Genomic DNA, 22,418 nt, shown 5'->3' with positions numbered 1-22,418 from the left:
TGTGTATGTGTGTTCTTCCTGCATGTGTGTAGTGTGCCATGTGCATGTCTTGTGCCCACAGAGCTCAGAAGAGAGCATTGACTCTGGGTAACAAGAGTTATCAATGGTGCTGGGAACCAAATCCAGGCCCTCTGTAAGAGTAAAACGTAAACACTTAGTCCTTGTTCCAGTCCCTTCCCACCTCTGTCTTATATGCCTTCTCCATATTTTTGTAAGGTGTCAAATTTGCTCCTCAGAACCATACACACTTCTGTGACTTGGGGAGCAGGAGTGTCTGGGGGTTGATCCTAAGTGAATGCTTGATTCACCCCAGACCCATAAGTCCAAGCTCCCACCATTGAAGTCCAGAGCTCACTCTCATTCAGTATGATCTCATCCTACATCAGATGCACCTCCAACAATCTTTATATCAAATTAGAACTTATTTAAGTGTACCAATTAATACACATCTTTTGACCCACTCCCACAATAAGAGTAGACCTTCAAAGATTATTTGTTTTTTGTTTTTTTTTATATATTTTCCTTCCCATATAAACTTAACCTAATTTATCTTCCTCTTCTTTCACAAACAAATACAAAACTGAGCTCTTGATTATTTCCTTTTTTTTTTTTTTTTTTAAATCAAACTGGGTCTCACTATGCAGTCCTGGCTAGTCTAAAACTCTCTATACAGACCAGGCCTTGAATTCACAGAGTTACACCTGCCTCTGCTTCCTAAATGCAGGGATTACAGATGTGAGCTATCTTATCTGGCTATTTATTTGTTTTAATTTCACAACAAGAAGTGCTATTCTGGAAAAATCCAGGTTCCTAGAAAATTAACATTTATAGCAGTAAAACCAAATCCTTTTACATATATTAATTATATTTATCATCAATGCAACCCTAGAAGGCAAGTACAAAATGATATTACCATTTCATAAATGAATAAATGTGGATATAGTCCCTAGATGTCAAAAACTCACTCATAATTAAATTTAAACTCAATTAACTTTTTTCAGATTGCCTGGTGAATGATTCCTTCTTGACGATTTATGACTTTGCTTTCTTCTACTTTGACACATGTGAGAAATGCATGACCCTAGCATGCAATGCCTTAGTTTTCATGATGTGAATGTAGCAACCAGACCACCGTTTCTGAAACAGCCATCGTTGCTGAGCTGACCTTGCCAGACTAGACTGGTTGACATGTTCTAAAGAAAAGTAAATAAATAAAAAAAAAAGCCTGTATCTGTGGAAATACGTTTGCACACACACAAAATGTAGAAGATAGAAGAAGGAACTGGTATAGGAGAAGACTGAAAAGAAAGAAAGGAGGGGACTGTAAATGATCCTTTATTCTTAAATGTCTCACTAACCTCTCAACCTAAGGAATAGCATAAAATTCCTTGGACTGACTCTGGAGATAGTAACTGGCTGTCTCTTTGTGTGTGTGGTGTGTGTGTGTGTGTGTGTGTGTGTGTGTGTGTGTGTGTGTGTGTGTGCGTTCCACATATGTGAAGATGACTGCAGAGACCCGAAGTAAGCATCAGATACCTAGAATTGAAATTACCAGATGGTTGTGGGATTCCCAGGTGGGAATTACAGGTTGTAATCTGCCCAACATGCGTTTGGGGAATTAAACTGAGGTCCTCCAATAACAAGTCCTCATAACCACTGAGCCATCTTCCTTGCCCCAACAAAGATTATTTAGTATGAGTACTTTTCCTGTATTCAAATGAACACTAACCTTATATCACCCTCTTCTCTGTTTGTTGTTTGGTTAGATTTTGTTTTGGTTTGGTTTTGGTTTTGGTTTGGTTTGGTTTTGCTTCAGTCAGGGCTCCTGTTCCTGGACTGGCTGCAAAACTCACTGTCTATGAACAACTTTGAAGTGGTGATTCTTCTACCTCAACTTCTGGAGTCCTGAGATTGCACACATAGGCCATGTGTGTGGTTTTGTGCAATGCTGGAGATAGAAACTGAAGAAGGTTTCATGCACAGTAGATGAAACAACTGACTTATATTCCAGACCCTGGCCACTTCTGAAAACCATTCACACTGTACTGTTCTACCTATGGAGTTATGCTTTGAAGCATTTCATTTGTGGCAGAGAACTGGATACATTGGCCTCACCGAGAGGCCAAGTTTAGCACTCAAACCCTGAAGACATGAAGTAAAATGAATACTTAGAAAGAACAAAAGAAACTTCTCCTGTCTCAAGATCTTATTAAATACATTCCATTTAATCTAAACAATGATTCTTAGTTTCAAATATTAATTATTCTTCCAATCAAAGAGAGGAACAGTTTTGCTTAAATGTTCACACTTGTGAACATAGATTCACACTTGTGAACATAGATTCACACTTGTGAACATAGATTCACACTTGGGAACATAGATTCACACTTGGGAACATAGATTCACACTTGGGAAGAAGCCATAGATTCTTTCATTTCTTCTTTCTTCTTCCTCTCTCTCCCTTTCATTTTCTTCCTTATATTCTCTTCATTTCATATTTTCTTTGAAAACTCACCTGGACTATTCTGTCTTCCCAGGCTAGATGATCTAATGAAAAAAAGCAGAGTTACATGGCAAGGTGGCACATTCTTTTAACTCCAGGACTTGCCAGGACTTCTGTGAATTCAGTTAGTCTGATCTATACAGAGATCCTGAGGCCAACCAGAAATAAGAGGAATATCTGAAGGAGCAAGAGGAGGGGGAGGAGGAGGAGGAGGAGGAGGAGGGGGGAGAGAGAGAGAGAGAGAGAGAGAGAGAGAGAGAGAGAGAGAGAGAGAGAGAAAATAAAAGAAAAAAGAGAGAAGGAAGAAGAAATAGGAGGAGGAGGAAGAAAGATGAGGAAAAGAGGAAAAGAGGAGAGGAAAAAGAAAAAGAAGAGGAAGTAAGAGGAGGAAGAAAGAAAGAAAAAAATCAGAGTTGTTTGTGACAAACCCCTTTGTCCTGTGCCACCTCGTTTGACCTGGATTTCCACACAGGTACACACCACACCTTTAAAAAAACCACTTTAATTCATTTTTTTGTTGTTGTTGTTTGGTTTTTTGAGACAGGGTTTCTCTGTGTAGCCCTGGCTGTCCTGGAACTCACTCTATAGACCAGGCTGGCCTCGAACTCAGAAATCAGCCTGCCTCTGCCTCCCGAGTGCTGGGATTAAAGGCGTTCACCACCACGCCCAGATACTTTAATTCATTTTTGCTGTTGATTTTTGCTTCCAACTTGGTTCATTGTAGTCAAACACGTGAGTTCATTCTCTATTACATTTTAAAGGGTTTTGGTCTAGTAAATTGTCCTTTCATAGCTAAAAGGCCTTCAGAGAAAGAACCAGTTTAATTATTTGTCTTTGGATTTTCCTCAAATTTCTTTTGCTCAGTTGATCCTGTGCACTTTATAATATTCCGAAGAATTGCTTAGGAGGCATTGAGTGATGGAAAATATGTGAAGAAGGGTCAGCAAGATGGCTCAGCAGGTAAAGGTAATTGCCACCACCAAGCCTGGGGACCTGAGTTCCATCACCAGGACCTGCATGCTGAATAGTGTCCACTTTGGCAAGTTGTCCTCTGACCACACAAACATGTCCACATCACACACACACACACACACACACACACACACACACACACACACACACATTAGTTAAGTAAAAATAAGAGATAACACATAAAGACACTCTCCTCCTAAGCTGTTGAAAGTTAAAATAAATACAAACACTTTTTCATATTTTCCTATGAAAGATTTTCTACTAAGTCCACTTAAGGCCCAACCAAATGTTTGTGCTCAAGCACTGGCCATGAAAATTCCAATTAGAAGAAAAGGATAGGGACTGGGAAAATGGCTCAGTGATTAAGAGCACTGACCGTTTTTCAAGAGGTCCTGAGTTCAAATCCCAGCAACTTCATGGTGGTTCACAACCATCTGTAATGGGATCGGATGCCCTCTTCTGGTGTGTCTGAAGACAGTGACAATGTACTCATACATAAAATAAATAAAATCTTTAAAAAGTGTTTATTATAAAAATGAAGAAAAGGATAGTTTCACAAATAGAGTAACAAAATTTCAAATTACTGAAGGGAATCTGTATTTTACCCCCTGGTGCACGTTCTAGGAGTCTGAAAATTGAAGTCTTGGTTGACTCAGGGACACATTTAAAAACAAAGAAAGGAACATGGATAAGAATGACACGTATGTATGCATATATGGACACACACAGTTTTGATTTCAATTATCAAGAATGTGCCTAAAGGTGTGTAAAACAGAATATTTTGAGGTCTGGTGGTTCTGACTAGATACTCTGAACATTATTCACACAGGACTCTTCGAATGCTACTTCTGCAGTCTTCAAACGGCCCTCTGTCTTCCAATGACTAGTAAGTGTTAAGTTGCTTGTTTTTCTTCCCTAAACAAAGAGCCCAAACATATTGCCTGTGCTTTGCTTTCTCTGGTGCACTATTGTGAGGGGGATCAGATCCGCTGGTCAAGCTGTGGGAAAGACATGTGAGTGTTGAATACAAAGAGGCAGCGGGTCCATGTGTCTTAGTAAAAGTGGCTCTCTCCACACTCTGCATGGGATGGAACGAAACTGTTTTGTCCAAAATTAAAAAGCCTGACCTGTGGGTTCTTCGGGGAGAAAAGGATTTCCGTCCTTCAAAGGAGACATCTGGATCCTCTACTTCTGCTAGCACTGCTTTTAACCACCCCTTTCTATATTCCCATTTCTTTACTGCAACTGGCTAACAATTAAGTGTGGAAGTATTTCATCCTGCCTATTTGTGAGGGATACTTTAAAGAAGAGGAAAGCTTATGATTTCCCAAGCTGATATCGTTATCTTATTTTCATAGGGTTTAAAGATCCCGCTATTCATTCAAATATTTTTAATAGGCATATAGAAATAGCCAGTTGGCTAATCCTGAGAATATCCCTTCTCCCTGTGCATTTCACAGAAAGATCCTGTGGTCAGGAAGTATAAAGCTTTCTGTGCACTGACCAGTTAGGATTATAGCCTCATATGGCAGCATCCCCCCACCCTCCCGCTGACTTTCTCTAGGTATTGTCAATATCCAGTCATCCCTCTTAGGGATGTCAAAGTCACCTTCACCCTGCTCGCCAGGAAGAACTCCAGGAGCTGTTCCACTAATGAGGGAATCTGGAATTGAGACATTACATGCAAATCCATCAATGTGATTAAACTGAACACCCATACTATGTGTGCTCAGTAGTTTCATAGAGCCTGGCTTCTAAAATGGCTTCATATTTTTATACCTTTTGACATCCTCATAAGAAAAAAAAATGTATGGAAGGAAACAGAATTCTTTGACTACTCCAGATGGACAAAGGCAAATCGATGTTAAGCAGCTATACAGTAATTTGAAGCATCAAGTCAACAGTTCTATAGAATATTTGTAAACATACAAAAATATAGATAAATGAGGCTGTGTACATATATCAAGGCAAATACATGGAACAAACCCTGTTATGTTGCTATAAAGTAAAACCTCCTTAATTCAGACTTATTCAGACTAGAATTTCTGATCTTTCAAAGGTGTGGCGAAGCAGAAGTTTGCTTTACCACATCAGTGGAGAAGACTGGCAGAACAAGTGAGTAGGGTACATGAAAATTATAAAGGGAAGGGCTTAAACTTTGAGAAGGCACATCATTTCTCATGTCCTCATACTCGGCTAGCACCCTATTGTACACAGATATCTAAGGGGATACCTACAAAGCATTTTCATATGTTGATCAAAGTAGACACTCAAAGAGACTCAAGTAGGGGTCCTTCATTATTGAAATGTATTTTATTTTTTATACTTTAAAAAGAGAAGATGCATCTTTTCACAGTATTCTACAGTTTAATTTTCTCATAAATGAATGAATGTCTTTGTGTAGATAATACAGATTAATAAACTATTAACATGTTAATATGTTCATCCTGTTTTTGATTTTTTAGTACTCTGAAAAATGTGCATATTTGTGTCCATGTGCACATGTATTTATATCCAAAATATAAGTACAACCGCTTTGGCTGGGTGAGTGGTCGTGGCACATGCCTTTAATCCAGGCACTCTGAAGGCAGAGCCAGGCAAATCTCTGAACTGAAGTCCAGCCTTGTCTACAGAGTGAGTTCTAGGACAGCCAGGGCCACACAGAGAAACCCTGTCTCAAAACAACAACAGCAGCTTAACTTACAATTAAAAAAAAAAAAATCAGCTCTGCCACAATCTCTCAAGTTGAAACTGAAGCTAAATTTTTAGATTTTCCTGTCTATAAAATCAAGAGAGATACTTTTATACTCATCGGGCATGTCAGATTTGTTACAAAAAAAAACAAAAAAACAAAAAAACAGATTTTTTTTTCTTCAGATTCCAAATTCAAATTCCACGTCAAAATGTGGAACTTAAATGTAATTATTTTCTCTTTGATTTATAACTATCCTTGTTAGAAATGTTGATATAACATATCCAAGTATGCATTTTAAGTTCATTCTTAACTGAAGAATGTACTGTGTCCTAGAAAACTTGGGTAAGTGAAATTGAAGAAACATGTAAGTGCCTTCTTATTTTACTAACCTAGAGAGTTAGAAACTAAAACCATAGCATATGCTAGAAATGCATACAAAAAATGTAGATTTCAGTGTTTCTGAGAATTTAAGTCACTAAGTAAAGTATCAGTACAATTTTCTTACCCGCTATAGTGATGCTTTCCTTCAATCTTAGCACTTTGGAGGCAAAGACAGGCAGATTTCTTCAAATGTGAGTCCATTATGGTCTATAAAAGAGTTTCTGGACAGTCAACATAGTAGTGAGGCCCTATATCAACAGCAATAAAATTCAAGGGGACAGGAAAAATTGAATGCCCAAACTTCACCTAGAAACCCAGGATGGCATCAAAGCCTAGCATGGGGCAGAGACTATAGTAGTTCTAGTTGATGCCTTACAGTGAACTATCAGATCACCCCGATTACAAGTGCAAATACCAAGCCTGGTGGTGGCGGCACACCCCTTTAACCACATCACTAGAGACACAGTGTCAGGGGGACCACTGGAGGACACAGAGCCTAGTTCCAAGGTAGCCAGGACTACACAAAGAAACCTTGTGTCAAAAAATATAAAGAAAGATATATGGAAAAGAATAACAGAAGGAAATGAAGGAAGGAAGAGAGAGGGAGGGTATGAGTGGGTAGGAAGGTGGAAAAAAGAGAGAGAGAGAGAGAGAGAGAGAGAGAGAGAGAGAGAGAGAGAACCTGCAAAAGCTGGAATAATATTTTCCCCTCAAGAGTAAATTACTTGTTTCCTAGTATAGGTCTGTATTCCAGACTTTAGTGACTTCAAGTACTTGAGGCAGAGCAACTTTATTAAATAAACAAGCCATTCATCTATGTAATATTTTATGTAAATTAAGACATAATCTCTATCATTCAAGTTTAAAATGTGAAATGCTCATAGAGATAAACATGTATAGGATTACAGAACCCATAGGGAGCTTTGGTGTTATGGAATAACATACTCTCAGAAAAAGTGTTACTTTTGCTGTCTTCATTAAGAGGATCACCTGAGAATTTTTTGAAGCAATACTTGGGTCTCAGATCAAATAAATCACAGAACAGGACTTGACCAGCAGTATTTTTCAAAATTCTCTCAAGGAGGTAGAAAATATTCAGATATTATGAATAGGAAAGTTAAATAAATAATTATACCAGGAGGTAAAGAAACCAAAAAAGAAAAATTTCTCAAATGAGGTGATACGACTATTCTTTTGAAATCACTGAGACCTAAAAATGTGCTTGCTTTTTGTTTGGTTTGTTTGTTGGTTTGTTTGATGTGTTTGATTGGTTGGTTGGTTGCTGTTTGATTGGTTGTTTGATTGTTGTTTGATTGGTTGTTTGGTTGCTGTTTGATTGGTTGGTTGGTTGTTGTTTGATTAGTTGGTTGGTTGCTGTTTGATTGGTTGGTTGTTGTTGTTTGGTTGGTTGGTTGGTTGTTGTTTGATTAGTTGGTTGGTTGTTGTTGGATTGGTTGTTTGGTTGCTGTTTGATTGGTTGGTTGTTGTTGTTTGGTTGGTTGGTTGGTTGTTGTTTGATTGGTTGGTTGGTTGTTGTTTGATTAGTTGGTTGGTTGTTGTTTGATTGGTTGGTTGTTGTTTGATTGGTTGGTTGTTGTTGTTTGGTTGGTTGGTTGGTTGGTTGGTTGGTTGTTGGGTGGGTTTTTTTTTTTAATACTGAAAACTTTTCTGAAGAGTGACTGAGAACCAACTCTTTCCAACCTTTGAAGTTCTAAATTCCAAGAACTTAAGTGGCATAAGAGAGTCTTAAGAACCTAGACCACACTACACTTGAGGAAAAGATTTGATATCTCAATGTGAATCAAAGCTGAAGTTGAAGGAATGAAGGTTCTATGGTTCCCAAGTGGATGGACTTTATGATGTTACCTAATCTTCTCCACTTTAGGAATTCTCACAGCCATACTCAGGAGTGTGGAGTTTCGGAATGGCTCATATGATCTGAGAACTCAAGGCCTTATCTTTACTTAAGGCCATCATATCTTTACTTTAATTTCTTTCTTCTTAAGATTTATTTATTTGTTTTGTGTATATGAGTGTTCTATCTGCATGTATACCTGCCAGAAGAGGCCATCATACACCATTACAGATGGTTGTGATCTACCATGTGGGTGCTGGGAATTGATCTCGGGACCTCTGGAAGAGCAGTGAGTGCTCTTAACCACTAAGTCATGTTTTATTTCTAATAATAACTAAACAACACAACTAAATCGCCTTTAACATTAGGGAGGGCAGCAACAGTGCTTTCGTTTTATTACCCTGACTCTTCCCATCCCACAATTCTCATCATCTTCTGCATCACACCCAAAACTGTGGTATTGCTACACTTGCTTTTTATTCCAATATCCTGATTTCTGAGATCAGAATTAAAGTTTCATCCTTTAAAAAGACTGAAATGGATGTTTTGTTTTGTTTTTGTAATGGTCCCCTTGGGCACTGGAGAGATGACTCAGCAGTTAAGAGAACAGGCTACTCTTCCAAAAAGACCTGGGTTCAATTACCAGCACCCACATAACAGCTCACAACTGTCTGTATTTCCTGTTCTAGAGTATCTGACTCCTTCTCATGGACATGCAGAGGGACCATCAATGTAAATAAAAATAAGTAAACTTTATTTTTTTAAAAAATGACACCTCTATCTCAAATATAATCTATTATAGAGGAATACTTAAGAATCAGGGATAGTTAACATGGAATGTCAACTTGACAGGATGTTGCTACAAGAGAAGCTTCTAGGAAAGTCTCGAAGAGATGAGGTAGGTTAATTGCTGTGGGAAGATCATGTTAGATGTGGACTGAGGTCCTGACTTGATGATAGAGGAAAGCAAAATAAGTATTGGCCTTCAATGCAATGCAATGTAACCAGCTGCCCAAAGTTCTGCCATCATGGTGTATGTCCCTGACCTCTCTTAGGTTGTTTTTGCCAGTATTTTGACACATTAGGGACACAAGTAACTAACACAGAGCCAAACTCTAATTGCAGTTCTGCCAGGAGTAATGTGCATGAGATTAGACATGCTTTTCCCCACTTATATGTAAAATTAAGAGGTCAGGCTGGATAGTATTAAATAAATGCTTTCCGTGGGAATGTTCAAGTCAATACATGAGCATTGGTTCCAGATGCACTCAAGACAAACAAGAGAATATGCTCTGCTAAGAAGGGGATGAGCATCTCCGCAGCATTTCCAGACTTGTTTATAGATGCCAACGTTTATCTTCACTGCAAAGGAGGTTGAGAATGGAGCTAGATGCTGAAGCTCATGGGTGGGTCCTGCATTTGATCATCACCACAAAAAATAATAATAAATTAAAGTCATTTGAAGTTTGATCTGACCACCCTTCCCCTTTAGGTAGGGCCTTTTATGTGTCAGTATAACTTATATTATAGGTGACACCACTCAACCTGGATACTTTATGCAGAACCCTGTCACATTATAGATATTTGACTTTGGATTTACTAGTTCCCAGAAACTTTTCCCTACTCTACACTACTGTGGCTAATCTGGAAGAAAAAAAAATAGTTGCAGTTCATGTGTATTATTCCTCTTCCTGAATAAGCAATATGTATATTAAAGAGCATGTTGCTAGGCAGAAGAAGGCACAATAAAAGATATTGTTTACAATGCTATATTAGATTTTGTTCTATATTCAAGTTTAAGTGGTAGATTTCAAAAGACACACAGACGAACGTCAAGGAAATTTCAGTCTTAAAGATCACATAATTTCAAGCTCCCCAAGAAAGTGCCAAGCATATGTATTCAACCACACTTTACAGGTTAGCCAAAGTCCAAGGGGATCCCCAACCAGACATACCTAAGTAAATTCAGAATGCCACTGTGAGACTGTACACTGCTTCCTCTTTCCACATATCTCTTCATGGGCCCTCTCTAAGAGCAGTGAGATGTTAAGCTATGCCTTCATAAATCCTTACTATATTCTTGGTATGATTAGGTAGCTTTGGACCCAAAGAGTTTTCAGGAAATTGATATGCAATATTTAGCATTTGATTGGCATCATGAATTATTTTATTAAACCAACCCAGGATATGAAGAATGGCAGGTTCAAAAGAGACTTAAAAATCATCCTCATCTTCCCCATAGCTGAAAAGGGCCACAAAGGACCCAACTGATTATAAGCTTAGAAATTGTGTTTTCAAGTTCCCATCTGGAGGCATGTTTGTTTATTGCTGTGTAAGTTTGCTCCTGAGTTCTTCAATGGCCTGTTTTGAAAGGGTGCCATTGAAACAAATGCCTCTGTCTTAAAGACTTAAAAAATAATAATAATTGAAAACAATGTAGGGCTATAAATGTCTGTGCCCACAGCCAAGATAAAAAATGCAAAGTCTGGGCCACCTTGCCTTTAATTTTCTAACTGCTGTTTTGTAAGGCTGTGTCATGCTTCTCAGTTCAAACACGCTTTGGCTCTTTATTATTCATGGACCTTTTTCTCAGTCAGTGGTGTTGAATAATAAAACAGCCTAGGATCAAATGGGCCAATTCTCCACGCCTGACACCAACTGCTACTGTTCACTGGGCTCTGCCAAGCGTTGCCTCTGATAATGAGTGGGATTTGGTTAAACAGTAAATTAATGAATAATGAAATATCCAGGTTGATCAGTTAGAGAGCACGCTTGCTTTGCCCTGGGCTAAATGCTTGGGGCAGAAATTACTCTCAAATGGCACTTGCCTGGCTGCTGGTCAGGATAACTATTTTACAGCCTATTGCTTGACAGAATGCTGGGGGGGGGGCAGTCAATGGGGGAGAGGAAAGGAAGGACAGAGTTATTAACAGGGTGGGGGGAGGAGAAGAATAACCTAGTTATCACCTTGTAGGTTTCTAATCTCCATGTGTAAGAACAAAGTCACAAATATGATCTGGAGAAGTCAGAAGTCCAAAATTCCCAACACATGTTTAACATCAAGAGGAAATGATGAGTGAAAACAGCCTCCTTTGTGTGCTTATGCGCATATGTGATTAGAAATAGAACCATTCAACTATTCAACTGCAAATGATTGTTTTTGTGTACACGTTAGAATGGCAACATGCAGGGCAACCATCCAGGACCCAGGTGATAGGAAAACTTGATGCTCATTTCCAGGCTCCAGGCTCTGGTTCTTGAACACGCCCACTTCTACAAATTAAGGTGACTTTTTCAAATGTCCTTCATTAAGAAAGATGTCTCCCTGCAACTGAGATTCTAGAGATTTATAACTACAGCCACTGATATTTTGTCATGTTTCAGCTGCACCCATGACTTTACACTGTTAAGTAGTGCCATCTTTTTGTAACAGAGTAGCTTGGCTCTGTGAAGATCAGATGTGTGCCCGTTACAAGAAGCAAGCTTTGGATCATCAAGAGAACACAGCTGAACACCGTAAGGACAACATGTACTGAGAAAATGTGGGGCTTTTTCAGTCTCAACCTTTGTTTTGGACATAAATTTCTCTAATTGGTTATCTCTGGAATATCTCATTCTTTCAGATCTTTGACCCTTTTAAATTGGCTGAAGATTAGTGAACTTTTCAGTTTTATATACTGAAGAGTTAAATCCACTTCAATAAATTGATTAGCAAGTGGCAGGTGAATATATATGGTCCAGGTAGTTAACATTGCTTTGGTTTGGGGTTGTGTTGGGAGAGAGAAGAAAGAGATGTGTACCTCACAAAGTTGTGAAAGTAAGAAGAAGGTCTTTAGGGCCTTGGGAAGTAAACTCAAAACTGGCCAGGGGAAGGCTAGGTGCTGTCTTCTCTTATCACCCTGATATAGAAGTAACAAATGAATGTTTTTAAAACAGATACATAAGCCCACCAACTAATAAAAACATGGAAAGGAGCAACATAACCTGCTTGTGATTTTGTGCATAGCCAACCCCCTTCTTTCCATTCCTGGGGCCCATAAAGGGCAAGGCTCAGCAGATAGTACTTCTCTAGGTTCAGCCTGCAAGGCTGTGTCATCCACAGATATTTAACCTCTGCACTAGCACCCTTGCCAAGAAAAAAAAAATGAAATGCTCTAATTGTCTTTATTACTTTCAGACGTTGACCACGAAACACAGATGTTCAGTATAGAGAATTAAAGGAAGGGCAAAAGGTCACAGGACCAAGATCAGTTTGATCCTTCTTTGGATTATGTAGCTCTATTGTCTTGACCGGCCCCTAACATTCAAAAAGAAAAGAATATTTAAGTAAAATATAAAAGCAGGTGACTCACCAGTGAGCCCATTTTGCTAGCTGGGCTCTCTATCCTGTACCCGTAAAGAAAAGGAAAAAGGTATGGGCCAACAAAATCAGCCTGAGTCTGCTTCATCCCTGAAAGGACCCTACCTTTAGAAATTCATAACTTCAAAAATTCTACAAACAAAGGAAGAGAGTTAAAGTGTAAAACATTTAAACATGGAGTGAGCAGAGACAGGCAGACCCCTGAGTTCAAGGCCACCTTGGTTCACAGAGAGAGTTCCAGGACAGCCTTGTCTCAAACAAAATATAAAAGAAGAAGAAAACAAGAAAAAGGAAGAAATGTTAGAAGAACAAAACAAAACAAAAAGGGAGCTTTAACACATGGCCCTGTCAGGACAAAGAAAATTCACTTGGGTAAACAGTGCTTTGTTGTGCCTGCTCTGTCCATGATTACTAGGGATCTACAGTTACAGGGGAAAACAACCTGAACTGCAGGCTCCAAGGTAGGTCTCTCAGCTGGTCACCTGGCAAAACTAGCTATCATGGTAGTCATTATGCCCAGTTCATCCTACTCAAAGCTTGATACTTTAGTGCCCAAGTTAACACAGTCACAAAAAATGTTTCTTTTGCATTTGTTTGATGGGAACAACCCAAGGAGGAGTGAAGCTTGGTTTGATTTTATGCTTGCTTTTCCCCCCATTTGTAATGGCTTGGATCCCCTCACTCCCGCAGGCATCACCAGCTCCTCAGATGTTACACTTCCACCTGCAAGGAAAAAGCAATTTATAAGTTTTTTTTTTTCTGTTTTAAGTATGTCCTGTGTATTCCATTTCTTTAGACATTCGATTACAGGTTACGTTCTGCCCTCCTAAATAGTCATCAGCCCTTTTGTGCTCTGAGGTGCTAATTGAGGATTGGGATGTCAGATTCCAGGGCCCTGAACCTCCAGCTTAGCAGGACTTGATCACACAGCTGGGTCTCTATAGTAGACCAGTTTGGGGGAGTTTCCATACTAAAAGTATGATTCTCTCAACAGTCCCAGAAAACGTCCTGTCACCAACCCTCTGTAGCCCACTGCTCACATGCTAGCTTGTTTTCGCTCAGATCACTTGGGACATTTGTCTGCTCAAGTGGAAAAATTCTAACATCCCACCGTTGCCACCACCACATATTCTACTTATACGCCATGACTATTTCCTCCTCCTTCTTAATCAAACAGCTGCTGAGCACGACTCCCCTAATGACATCTGACAACCACATCCTTGAAGTGTTTGCTAATATCCGAAAGCAGGCACGCCTGGGACGTTAACTGGTGGGCCTGGGTAGGTCACGCTTTGGTAAAGCCATCAGCCATTATGTGGCTTTTCTAAAATTCACAGAGCGTTTTTATGCAGAGGCCTCTCTGGGCAGCAGGAGTGACTGTTCCCTCCCACGACCTCCTCACTCCTCTTCCATGAGTCAGCTCCAGTATGCCCTTCGCCCTTCGGAGAAGAAACAGGAACCAATAGGCTCAGAACAAGTAGGTGGTGATCTCTTAGGATCAGAATCAAATGCGTTAAAGTTCTGTGACAAAACTACTTCCTCAAAAGCTGCATAAGAAGCACTGGGAGGGGAGTGTAGAGAAAGAAAGGAAAGGAAAGGAATCCTGTAGGGGTGCTGCCCACGCCGCAGCAATTTGCAATGCTAGAACCTATTGATCCCCGAGTAGCGCAGGAGAAACCCTGGCAGAGACACCCAGCCAACCAGGCTCTAGCTGATGGGGATCCGCCCTGGATCGCTGCGGCGTCTGTGCGCGTGTGATTGCGCGTGCGAGGACAGGCGGGCGCGCGCGCCCGTAACACCGATTCAAACATCCAGGAGAGTGCTCACAGATGTGGGCTGCAGGCGTCCAGTGCGCTGGCTCCTGCAGTCGCTTCTGAGGACACTTTACTTCTTTGCTACCCGGTCTCTAAATTTTGCAGTTCTGGTTAGGGTAGCGCGTAGGTAACAGGAGGCGGAGTGGCGGGGGGGGGGGGGGCTGGAAAGCTGCACCAACCAGTGAGTGGCCTTGGGGAGAGCCACGAAGAGACCCAAACTAGAAAAGTGGATGGCGAAAGACGTTTGACGGATCTCATCTTGAGCAAGCCCTTGAGGTTATTTATGAGGCCCAATTTTAAAGTAGTGGCTGCCAGGGATGTAAAAAAGGAGCTCACCCCAAGCTATGAGAGGAAATACAGTTGCAAGAACGCTGTTTATGACGATATAAATCAACATGAGGCTTGTGACGGGGAGTATGTGTGTGTGTGTGTGTGTGTGTGGAGAGAGAGAGAGAGAGAGAGAGAGAGAGAGAGAGAGAGAGAGAGAGAGTTAGTTTTGGATAGAAACTAAGAGACAAAGTCACAGAGTAAAAATTAATCTCACCCTTTTGGTCCTGCCTTATCCTCTTCCCGGTCTGCATCAAACCTGTTGAAAGATCAGGGAGAAGGGAGAGAAGAGAATGCATACGCCATCCTGGGTGGGGTCCGCTAGACTCTTCCCCGAGTTTACAGAAGAACCATTAAAGGTCCAGGAAATACATGTAAATAAACAACTTGCAAGATTTATGGGGAAGACTTCAATTTTATAGGACCGTATTTATAGAGCTCCTCTGGCTCCGTTATAAATAGATTAATGGGAAGCTAAAATTAATGGACTTGTGCGCTGCACGTTTAGTTTTTGAGTCTTCAATAAGGCAGACAACCATGGTCTGAACACAAAAGGCAGCTAGGGTGTCTGGAAGCTGTAACAGACCTTCTTGCAAAGGAGAAGACCCACAGGGCCATCAACAGCCCCAGGGATGGACACGGGACCAGTTGTTTTCAAATAAGGAAAAGAAAAGCATTTTAAATTTCTAAACCATTAAACTTCTACCTTAATGAGGACCTTAAGCCAGTGATGAATTAGGGGAGGGAAGTTAAGTTTTCTGGATGCTCTAGAGAGCTCCAGGCACAGAGAGAGGGCAAGGACTTCACCTCCAGCACCACTTAAGATTCCCTTGCAGGCAAGGTTAAAGACCTGTGAGCTCTGCTTGAAGTCTTTCCTAATGTCCTCTATGGCTTTCCTCTATGGCTTTGTACTGTAGTGATGGTTGAGGCTTCCAAACATTCCTCCCACGCCTCCCCACCCTCCATTCCTTTCCCCACAGTTATAGCCTTTGTAGAGCTGGAGTTTTGCTTACACAGGTCATTGACTTCTTACCAAAAGCTGGTGGGAGAGTCATGCTGGTACAGAGTTTGCCTGCAGGATAATAAATTACTTGTCTCTTTATCCAAGGCTTGTGTTCCCTTGCTGTAGGAACCTTGTCATAGAGTATAAAAATTACCCACAACACAACTCTCTATCTGCCCAGTGCTAACCAGCCCCACACTTTGTCAAGCAAATGAAAGGGAAATCCAATGTTAACACAACTGAGCAAGAGACTAAAGCACTTTCATAAGTTTCCTTTTAAGCTATATAGATCACATACCCTCATAAAGACACTTCCTGTGGGATTTCTGTTTGGTTTTGCTTTGTTTGGGTCCTTTCTTTTTCCCAGTCCCTTCTCCTTTTATTTTTTGAGTTCATTGTTTACAGTTCTACCCATAAAAACTGTGCTCCCTTTAAATTAATAAATAATACTAGAACTAGAAAGTCTCAAAACTGATTGCTTTAGCTCTTCTGTATTTTCTATTGGAAAATATAAATGGACAAGGTTTCTTTGAAAAACGGAAAATTTGTGAGAAACATACTATCAATCACTCTACTACGAACTGTATGTTACACACTCTGGTGTAATCTGAGCTCAGAATGAACCATTTCTGTATTCTGTAGTGGTTGCTATTTCTGCTTTTTATGATTATGTTAGGCAGTGATAGTGTAGGAAAAGACAGATAAAGCCTGTGATGCCCCAAGAGAGGCAGTGACTCATACAAACTGTAGAATATCTTAAATGACTTTGCTTTCCTGGTCTCCAGAAAGATATTCCCACCTTGGGACAAAATACAGATTGAGACATTCAGTCACTGGAGCTTATGGGGCTAAACCAGAGTCCATTAACCCAAGTGAGAAAAGCTGGTTGCCTCAGAACCCAAGATAAGAAACAGCATCTTAAGCTATAAACAACTCTGTCCTCTTAGCTGAGGGAACTTTTTCATCATTTATTTGCAGAGACCCTTACTGAGGAAGAGAGCAAGAGATTCCATCCTAAAAGGGACCACTTAACCCTTCCCACCCCTAAAAACCAATGTCTGCAAGGGCAAGAGCCAACACCCAGTTTTGCAATATGTACCAACACCACCTGGGAACATGTAGCCCATCGACTACCCACTTGTAGCATCTTTGACTTGGATTCAGGATCTTTTAGTCACCCAGGAAGTAAATATAACACTCTTTTTTTTTTCTTTTAAGGGTAAAACAAACAATAAGTTGCAGTTAATATGAACTTTTATTACAAATATGATTGGGACTAGTATCCATTTGAAGTTTTAAGAGTTTAAAAAAAGGCATCTCCTACTGGAAATAAAAGTCTTCATTTTTCTGATAAGCAAAATTTACTGTATTTCCGTTGTAACAAAAACACTATGTAAGTCAGTGGGGGGTGCAAAAAGAAGAAAGCTTTTTTGCTATATCTTTTTTCTGTCTGTAGAATGGAACAATCTTCATGTTTAAGGAACTGAAGAGGAGAACACAACAAAAACACAACAATCTTTTTTATTTATGTAAATCAGATTAACACTGGACAATAAACCAATTTCTACCCAATACCATAACAGCTTGTCTATAAAGAACAGAAGAATTCAGATAGGATTCTAGCTAGGGTCAAGCGGTTCTTTTTTCTTTTAAACCACCCATTCACAGAGGTATAGAGTCACAGATAAATAATCCCAAACTACTTGCTCATCATATTTACACATTCCCATTAAATTAAGCATAAATAAATATATACAAACTTAACACGGATACCCTCCAGAGTGCTCTCGAGAAGAGGCAGTTGGTACCTCTTGACTGGGTGGTCAAAACAAATGGTACTGAATTAAAGGCCAACTCAAAAGGAGAATCAGTTTTGGCATTTAAAGAAGAAATGGTGTTCACCCCGTTGTTGTTGTTGTTGTTGTTGTTGTTGTTGTTGTTGTTGTTTAAGAAAACAATTCCAATACTTCTGGTATTTTTCTTTTACCAATAATTTAATATACATCAGCAAAGGAGGGAAGCTCATTTCTCAGAGCTCTTGAGGCAGAGTCTGGTGGTTTAAGGTCATCAGTTCCTTCCCACAGAATGTATTACAAGCACAGGCTATCAGGTATGGTGACAAATTTTCTATCAATACTCTAACTAGGGAGGGGTCTTGAACCATGAAGGTTCAAGTGTAGAAAAGTTAGGGGGTTGGGGTTTTCCATTCGACCAGTTTTCATAGATTATGAAATAATTGCTTAAGAGAAAGTTCCTGGCCAATGCCAACAAAAGTTGGATCTTCAAAAGCCTGTTGAGCTCCTTATATGGGGGTGGAGAAAGCTAAGGATGAAGAAGTAGGTTTCAGGCAGGGAAGTGGGGAAGTGGGGAAGTGGGGAAGTGGGTGGGGAATGCAAGATAAGTTGGTGAAAAGAAGAAAAGAAAGTTACTTCCTAGTTGGGATGAAAGTTAAAGGTCTCTAGAGAGGGAATCCTCACCTAGGAACAAACTCCATGAGACCCAGAATAAAAGTAGGAGGATGCTTGGTTCAAAAAGAAGGGGCTCCAAGAACCTCGGGGAACTCCAGCAGTCACGGGCCTACTCTTCAGTCTTTAGCTATTTGGTTTTGGAATCCAGCATTTAAAGGGTTTGAGGGTGGTGGGAGCGGGCCTAGATAAGATAAGCCATCAACAGAGTGAAGGGGAGAGGATAGGACTGTAACTCACCTGTTTGGTTTGAAAACAAAACTCAAAGGGCCTGGCCTTAAACGTTTTTTCCTTGACTTAAAAAAGCAAACTCTTGCGTTAATCCTACTGTTTATTGATTTATAAATCCAAGGAAACCAAATCTTTTAATAACTCAATTATCAGATAAATGTAGCCGGCTTGGCTAAGGAAAGCATGGGGACGAAAGGTCCGATGTGAAACAGAGAGAAAAAGAACAGAAACAGAAGACAACCCGGGAGATGGGGGAGAGGGAGCCTCAAGTCAGGTCTATCTAGCTGCCCCTTCGCTGATGCTCAGGGGAACACCAGGGCGTCTAAGGGAGCCTACCTACCCAAGAATGACAGTTCTTATTTCATGTCCACACTTCAGGAGAGTAAGGATGTGGACAGTTTCCTTCCTGGCAATAAAGAACACGTGGAGGTTTCAAATTCCGTGGACTTTTTCAAGCTACAAGGTCTCTGAGAGTAGAGCCCCGAGTGACCGCTTGCGGCAAAAATGGCTTTACAGAGCTCTGGGATCCCTCCCCCCACCCCCAGCAGCCAGTGGGGCGCCGCCCCTTTACCTACTCGGGAACCGGCCTTTCTCAGCTGCCTTAGCCCTTAGCGTGAGGCCGAGAGCAAGAAGGGCCAGTACAGCTCGCGCCCCCAGCAGCTGCTGATTCTACGTCCTCAACACCACTGGGCTTCAGTGGCCCACATGTTCCCAGGACCTGCACAGTAAGAGCAAGGCGCATCCATCGCGTCTCTCGATGTCACACGCGTGGGGCGCGTTGCCCTGCAAGGAAAGGAGACGATGTTTTTCAATGTGTTTTCTGCTGGCCTCGTGCAATCAGAATTCAACTAATGCAAGCGTCCAGGTTCTTTGACAAAAGGGGTGGGCTTCTAAACTGAGGAAAGATGAGAGTCTATAGTTCACACAATGTATTATTTTTCCTGCCCTTTCTACTCCTTTCAGCCTTGTCGATGGCTGTGTCCTGGAAACCTACTGGGCTCAGAAGCAGCTAGAGTTGGGAGCGGAGATGTTGCCCGACCCCAATTTTTGTTTACAACCTTCATCCTTTGAGCAATCCCCTCAGAGGGTCCCTAAAACTTCAACCCCTTCCCTTGCTTCAAAGTGGATTGAAAATGATAGGAATACTGAGAGTCCAGACTACTGGGGGAAGGGACTGTCTGTAAATCACAGAAAACATCTGATCATATATCCCAATGGATTTTATAAAGTTCCCTTCTAGGTAGTTGAAAAAAACAAGTGTACCCAAACTAAATTTGTGCACCAATCAAATACTCTACTCCTTGATCTTGCTAAAGGTGCAGGTTTTACTTCATGGTAATATTAAGATGGGGTACAGTAAAAAGTTGGACTAAGAGAAGAGAGATACATTAAATGCATGGAACTTCATCCATTAGGAATATTCTCAATAAATATAGACAGCAATTCAAAATTGAAATACGAGCTCGTTCCCTTTGCTTTGTGCTTTCTGGGGGGTGGGGGTGGGGGTGTGTGCGCGCGCGCGCGCGCGCGCGCGCACCATTTTATACCAAAATACCTGTGTATCTGAGTAGGAAAACTGTTTCATTCATAAAGCAGAGTCATGGTAGTTTGTAGACTGTCTTCCCCAATCACATCAGCAAAACTGCTTCTTTCCCCCATTAAAACATCCGGTCCCCAAAAAGCCCAAGGAAATGGAATCCATTTTTCCAGTAAAGACAATACCATTAGAATATAGGTTCCAAAGCAAGATATCTTACTCGACTCCCTTAAAATGCATTCTGCAGTGCCCCGCCCCTGCTGGAATTCCTGCGTTGAGGTCCGTTAACAAGAAATTCAAAGTCGCTCTCCCAACACTGGCCACTTCCTAAATGATTGATTCTCTTTGAGCTTCTTTAAAGAAGTAAAACCTGCCGAATCTGACGCGCAGGCTTTAACTTTTAAAAGGATCAGGTTGTTGTTGTTGTTGTTGTTGTTTCTCAGTACCTTATAGATTGTGTAGGAAGCCCAAGTCTTCTTTGAAGAAGCTCATAAACCATGCGGGTAAAGCTTGGGGAAACAGAAGAGAGTCAATGGTACATACCCCTCCGAAGGAATGACTTACTAATCAAAGTTTTCATGTTTTTGTTTTGTTTTCTTTCTTTTCCTTTCTTTTTAAACTATACCGCTAGATGACACAAGTATAACAAATGTAATATTCTCTGTGAGCAGGTGCTGTCGCGTCTGGGAAACTAGTAACATTTTCTAAAAGGAACCATGATGAATCAACTTATCCGTTTCCTCTCTGCCGCGGGAGACGCGGCTCTCAAGCCTGGATCAAAAGCTAGAGCCTCCGCCTGTCCCCCACCCCCACCCTTGGCCTCCCTAATTAAACACACCGGGGCGGGGGTGGGAGTGGGGGTGGAGGTGGAGGGGAGGTGGGGGAGTTGGGCTCAGGGGACTAAGGAACACAAGGCGCGGTCTGGATACCAAAGGGGCTAATGTCAGAGAGCTAATCACACTCGTGATCACCCAGCAGGTTCCCAGGATCGCTGTGAGGAAGGGAGAAAAGGAAGCAGCGGTAGAGGAGAATGAGGAGAAATGGAGGGCGCGAAGTGCGAGAGTTTCCTTTAAAATAAAAAATTCAAATTAAAAATTTAAAAGTTCGTGCGTCTCAGTCAACCAGCTCTCAAAAGCATTGACACCAACGTTTCTCCAATTTTCTTCCAATAAGTTAGCGTGTTCTCATGTTTAGTCTCACGTTTTATTTTCCAAAAGGGGGATTCATAGTTTTCCTTTATTATCTGTATTACTAAATTCGAAAGAACCGACGTGGAAAATCCGGACGGTTGTCTCCACGTGTATCTTGAAATAGACACGGAGAGCCGGTTTGTTGCTCCGTTGTATGCCTCAGTTTATTTTTTTAACGTTATTTAGCTTTCTTTTTAAAATTTTGATTGTATGTGTATTCTACCTAATATAATTCTTCCAAAGCCAATCCAATATGTTAAAGCTAAATTTATTTTTTTTTCTGTTTTCCTTTTGTATTTAAAACATTTTCCTTCTCTTTAATTTTTTTTTTTTTCATTTCCTGTGTTTCTCCTCCTTGTCGCCAGTTTTACTACCTGGGCCTTCCCCAGACGTGTGCCTGTTAGTGGTGTTGTTCAAGAACATCTTGTCCATGCCTTTGAGCGCCTCGGTGAGATAGTTCTGCAGGGCGGTGAGCGCAGCGCAAATGGCCGGGGCACCGAAGCCGTGCGTGATAAGACTGAAGTGCGTGAGACAGCTTTGGATGCCCGGCTCCAGGATGGGGCTGGGCCGGCTGTTTCCGATCGGTGTCCGGTCCTGAGCCAGCAGATCCGTAAATTCTTTACAAAGTTGCCTGAGGAGGGGTAAGGGGAGAAGACAAAAGCACCCTCAGAGTTCTGGTCGCTCGCCTAGAAAACCAGACACTCACAAAAGCCCTGAGGCTTTGGGTCCGAGGACAGCAAAGCTATCTTTCCCTATTCCTCTCCTTTTCTTTCCCCAGGGCACTCCCTCATCCAGCAGCTGGGACTGGAAAGAACTCAGGGAGAGGAGGGGTGCACCCCTCCCACAACCCCACCCTCACTCCCACCCTTTTTTCCCTTTCTGTTCCAGGACCACCTGTATTCTGCTTTAGGAAATTCGCTAGGCATTTTAGCTTTTGAATTTGAATAGACAATAAATTTTAGCTGTTACCTGGCACTTTTGAAAAATTATTTCCCCTTCTTCCCGCCTGCCTTTCCAAACCTCTCTCTCTCTTTCTCTCTCTCTCTCTCTCTCTCTCTCTCTCTCTCTCTCTCTCTCTCTCTCTC

At 41.1% G+C, this 22,418-nt stretch overlaps 1 protein-coding gene across 3 annotated transcripts in view; it reads right to left on the bottom strand.

Annotated features, from left to right (window-relative positions):
• Positions 1-17,148: 17,148 nt before the first annotated feature.
• The window catches only part of Tfap2b (transcription factor AP-2 beta), a 30,002-nt gene continuing 24,732 nt past the window's right edge, over positions 17,149-22,418 (bottom strand). For 2 of the 3 annotated variants that reach the window (XM_021197615.1, XM_029538860.1), the window contains exon 7: positions 21,501-21,964. In XM_021197615.1, coding sequence (XP_021053274.1) covers positions 21,667-21,964 — 298 coding nt within the window. In that variant the 3' untranslated portion in view covers positions 21,501-21,666. Of the gene's footprint in view, positions 19,390-21,500; positions 21,965-22,418 lie in introns of those variants that run through there. The other variant, XM_021197616.1, reaches the window with a different exon arrangement.

This window comes from Mus pahari, chromosome 5 (genome assembly GCF_900095145.1).
Source record: "Mus pahari chromosome 5, PAHARI_EIJ_v1.1, whole genome shotgun sequence".
NCBI classification, from domain to species: Eukaryota; Metazoa; Chordata; class Mammalia; order Rodentia; family Muridae; genus Mus; species Mus pahari.
The sequence above is the reverse complement of the archived record's forward strand: the minus strand, read 5'-3'. Positions and strand labels throughout refer to the sequence as shown.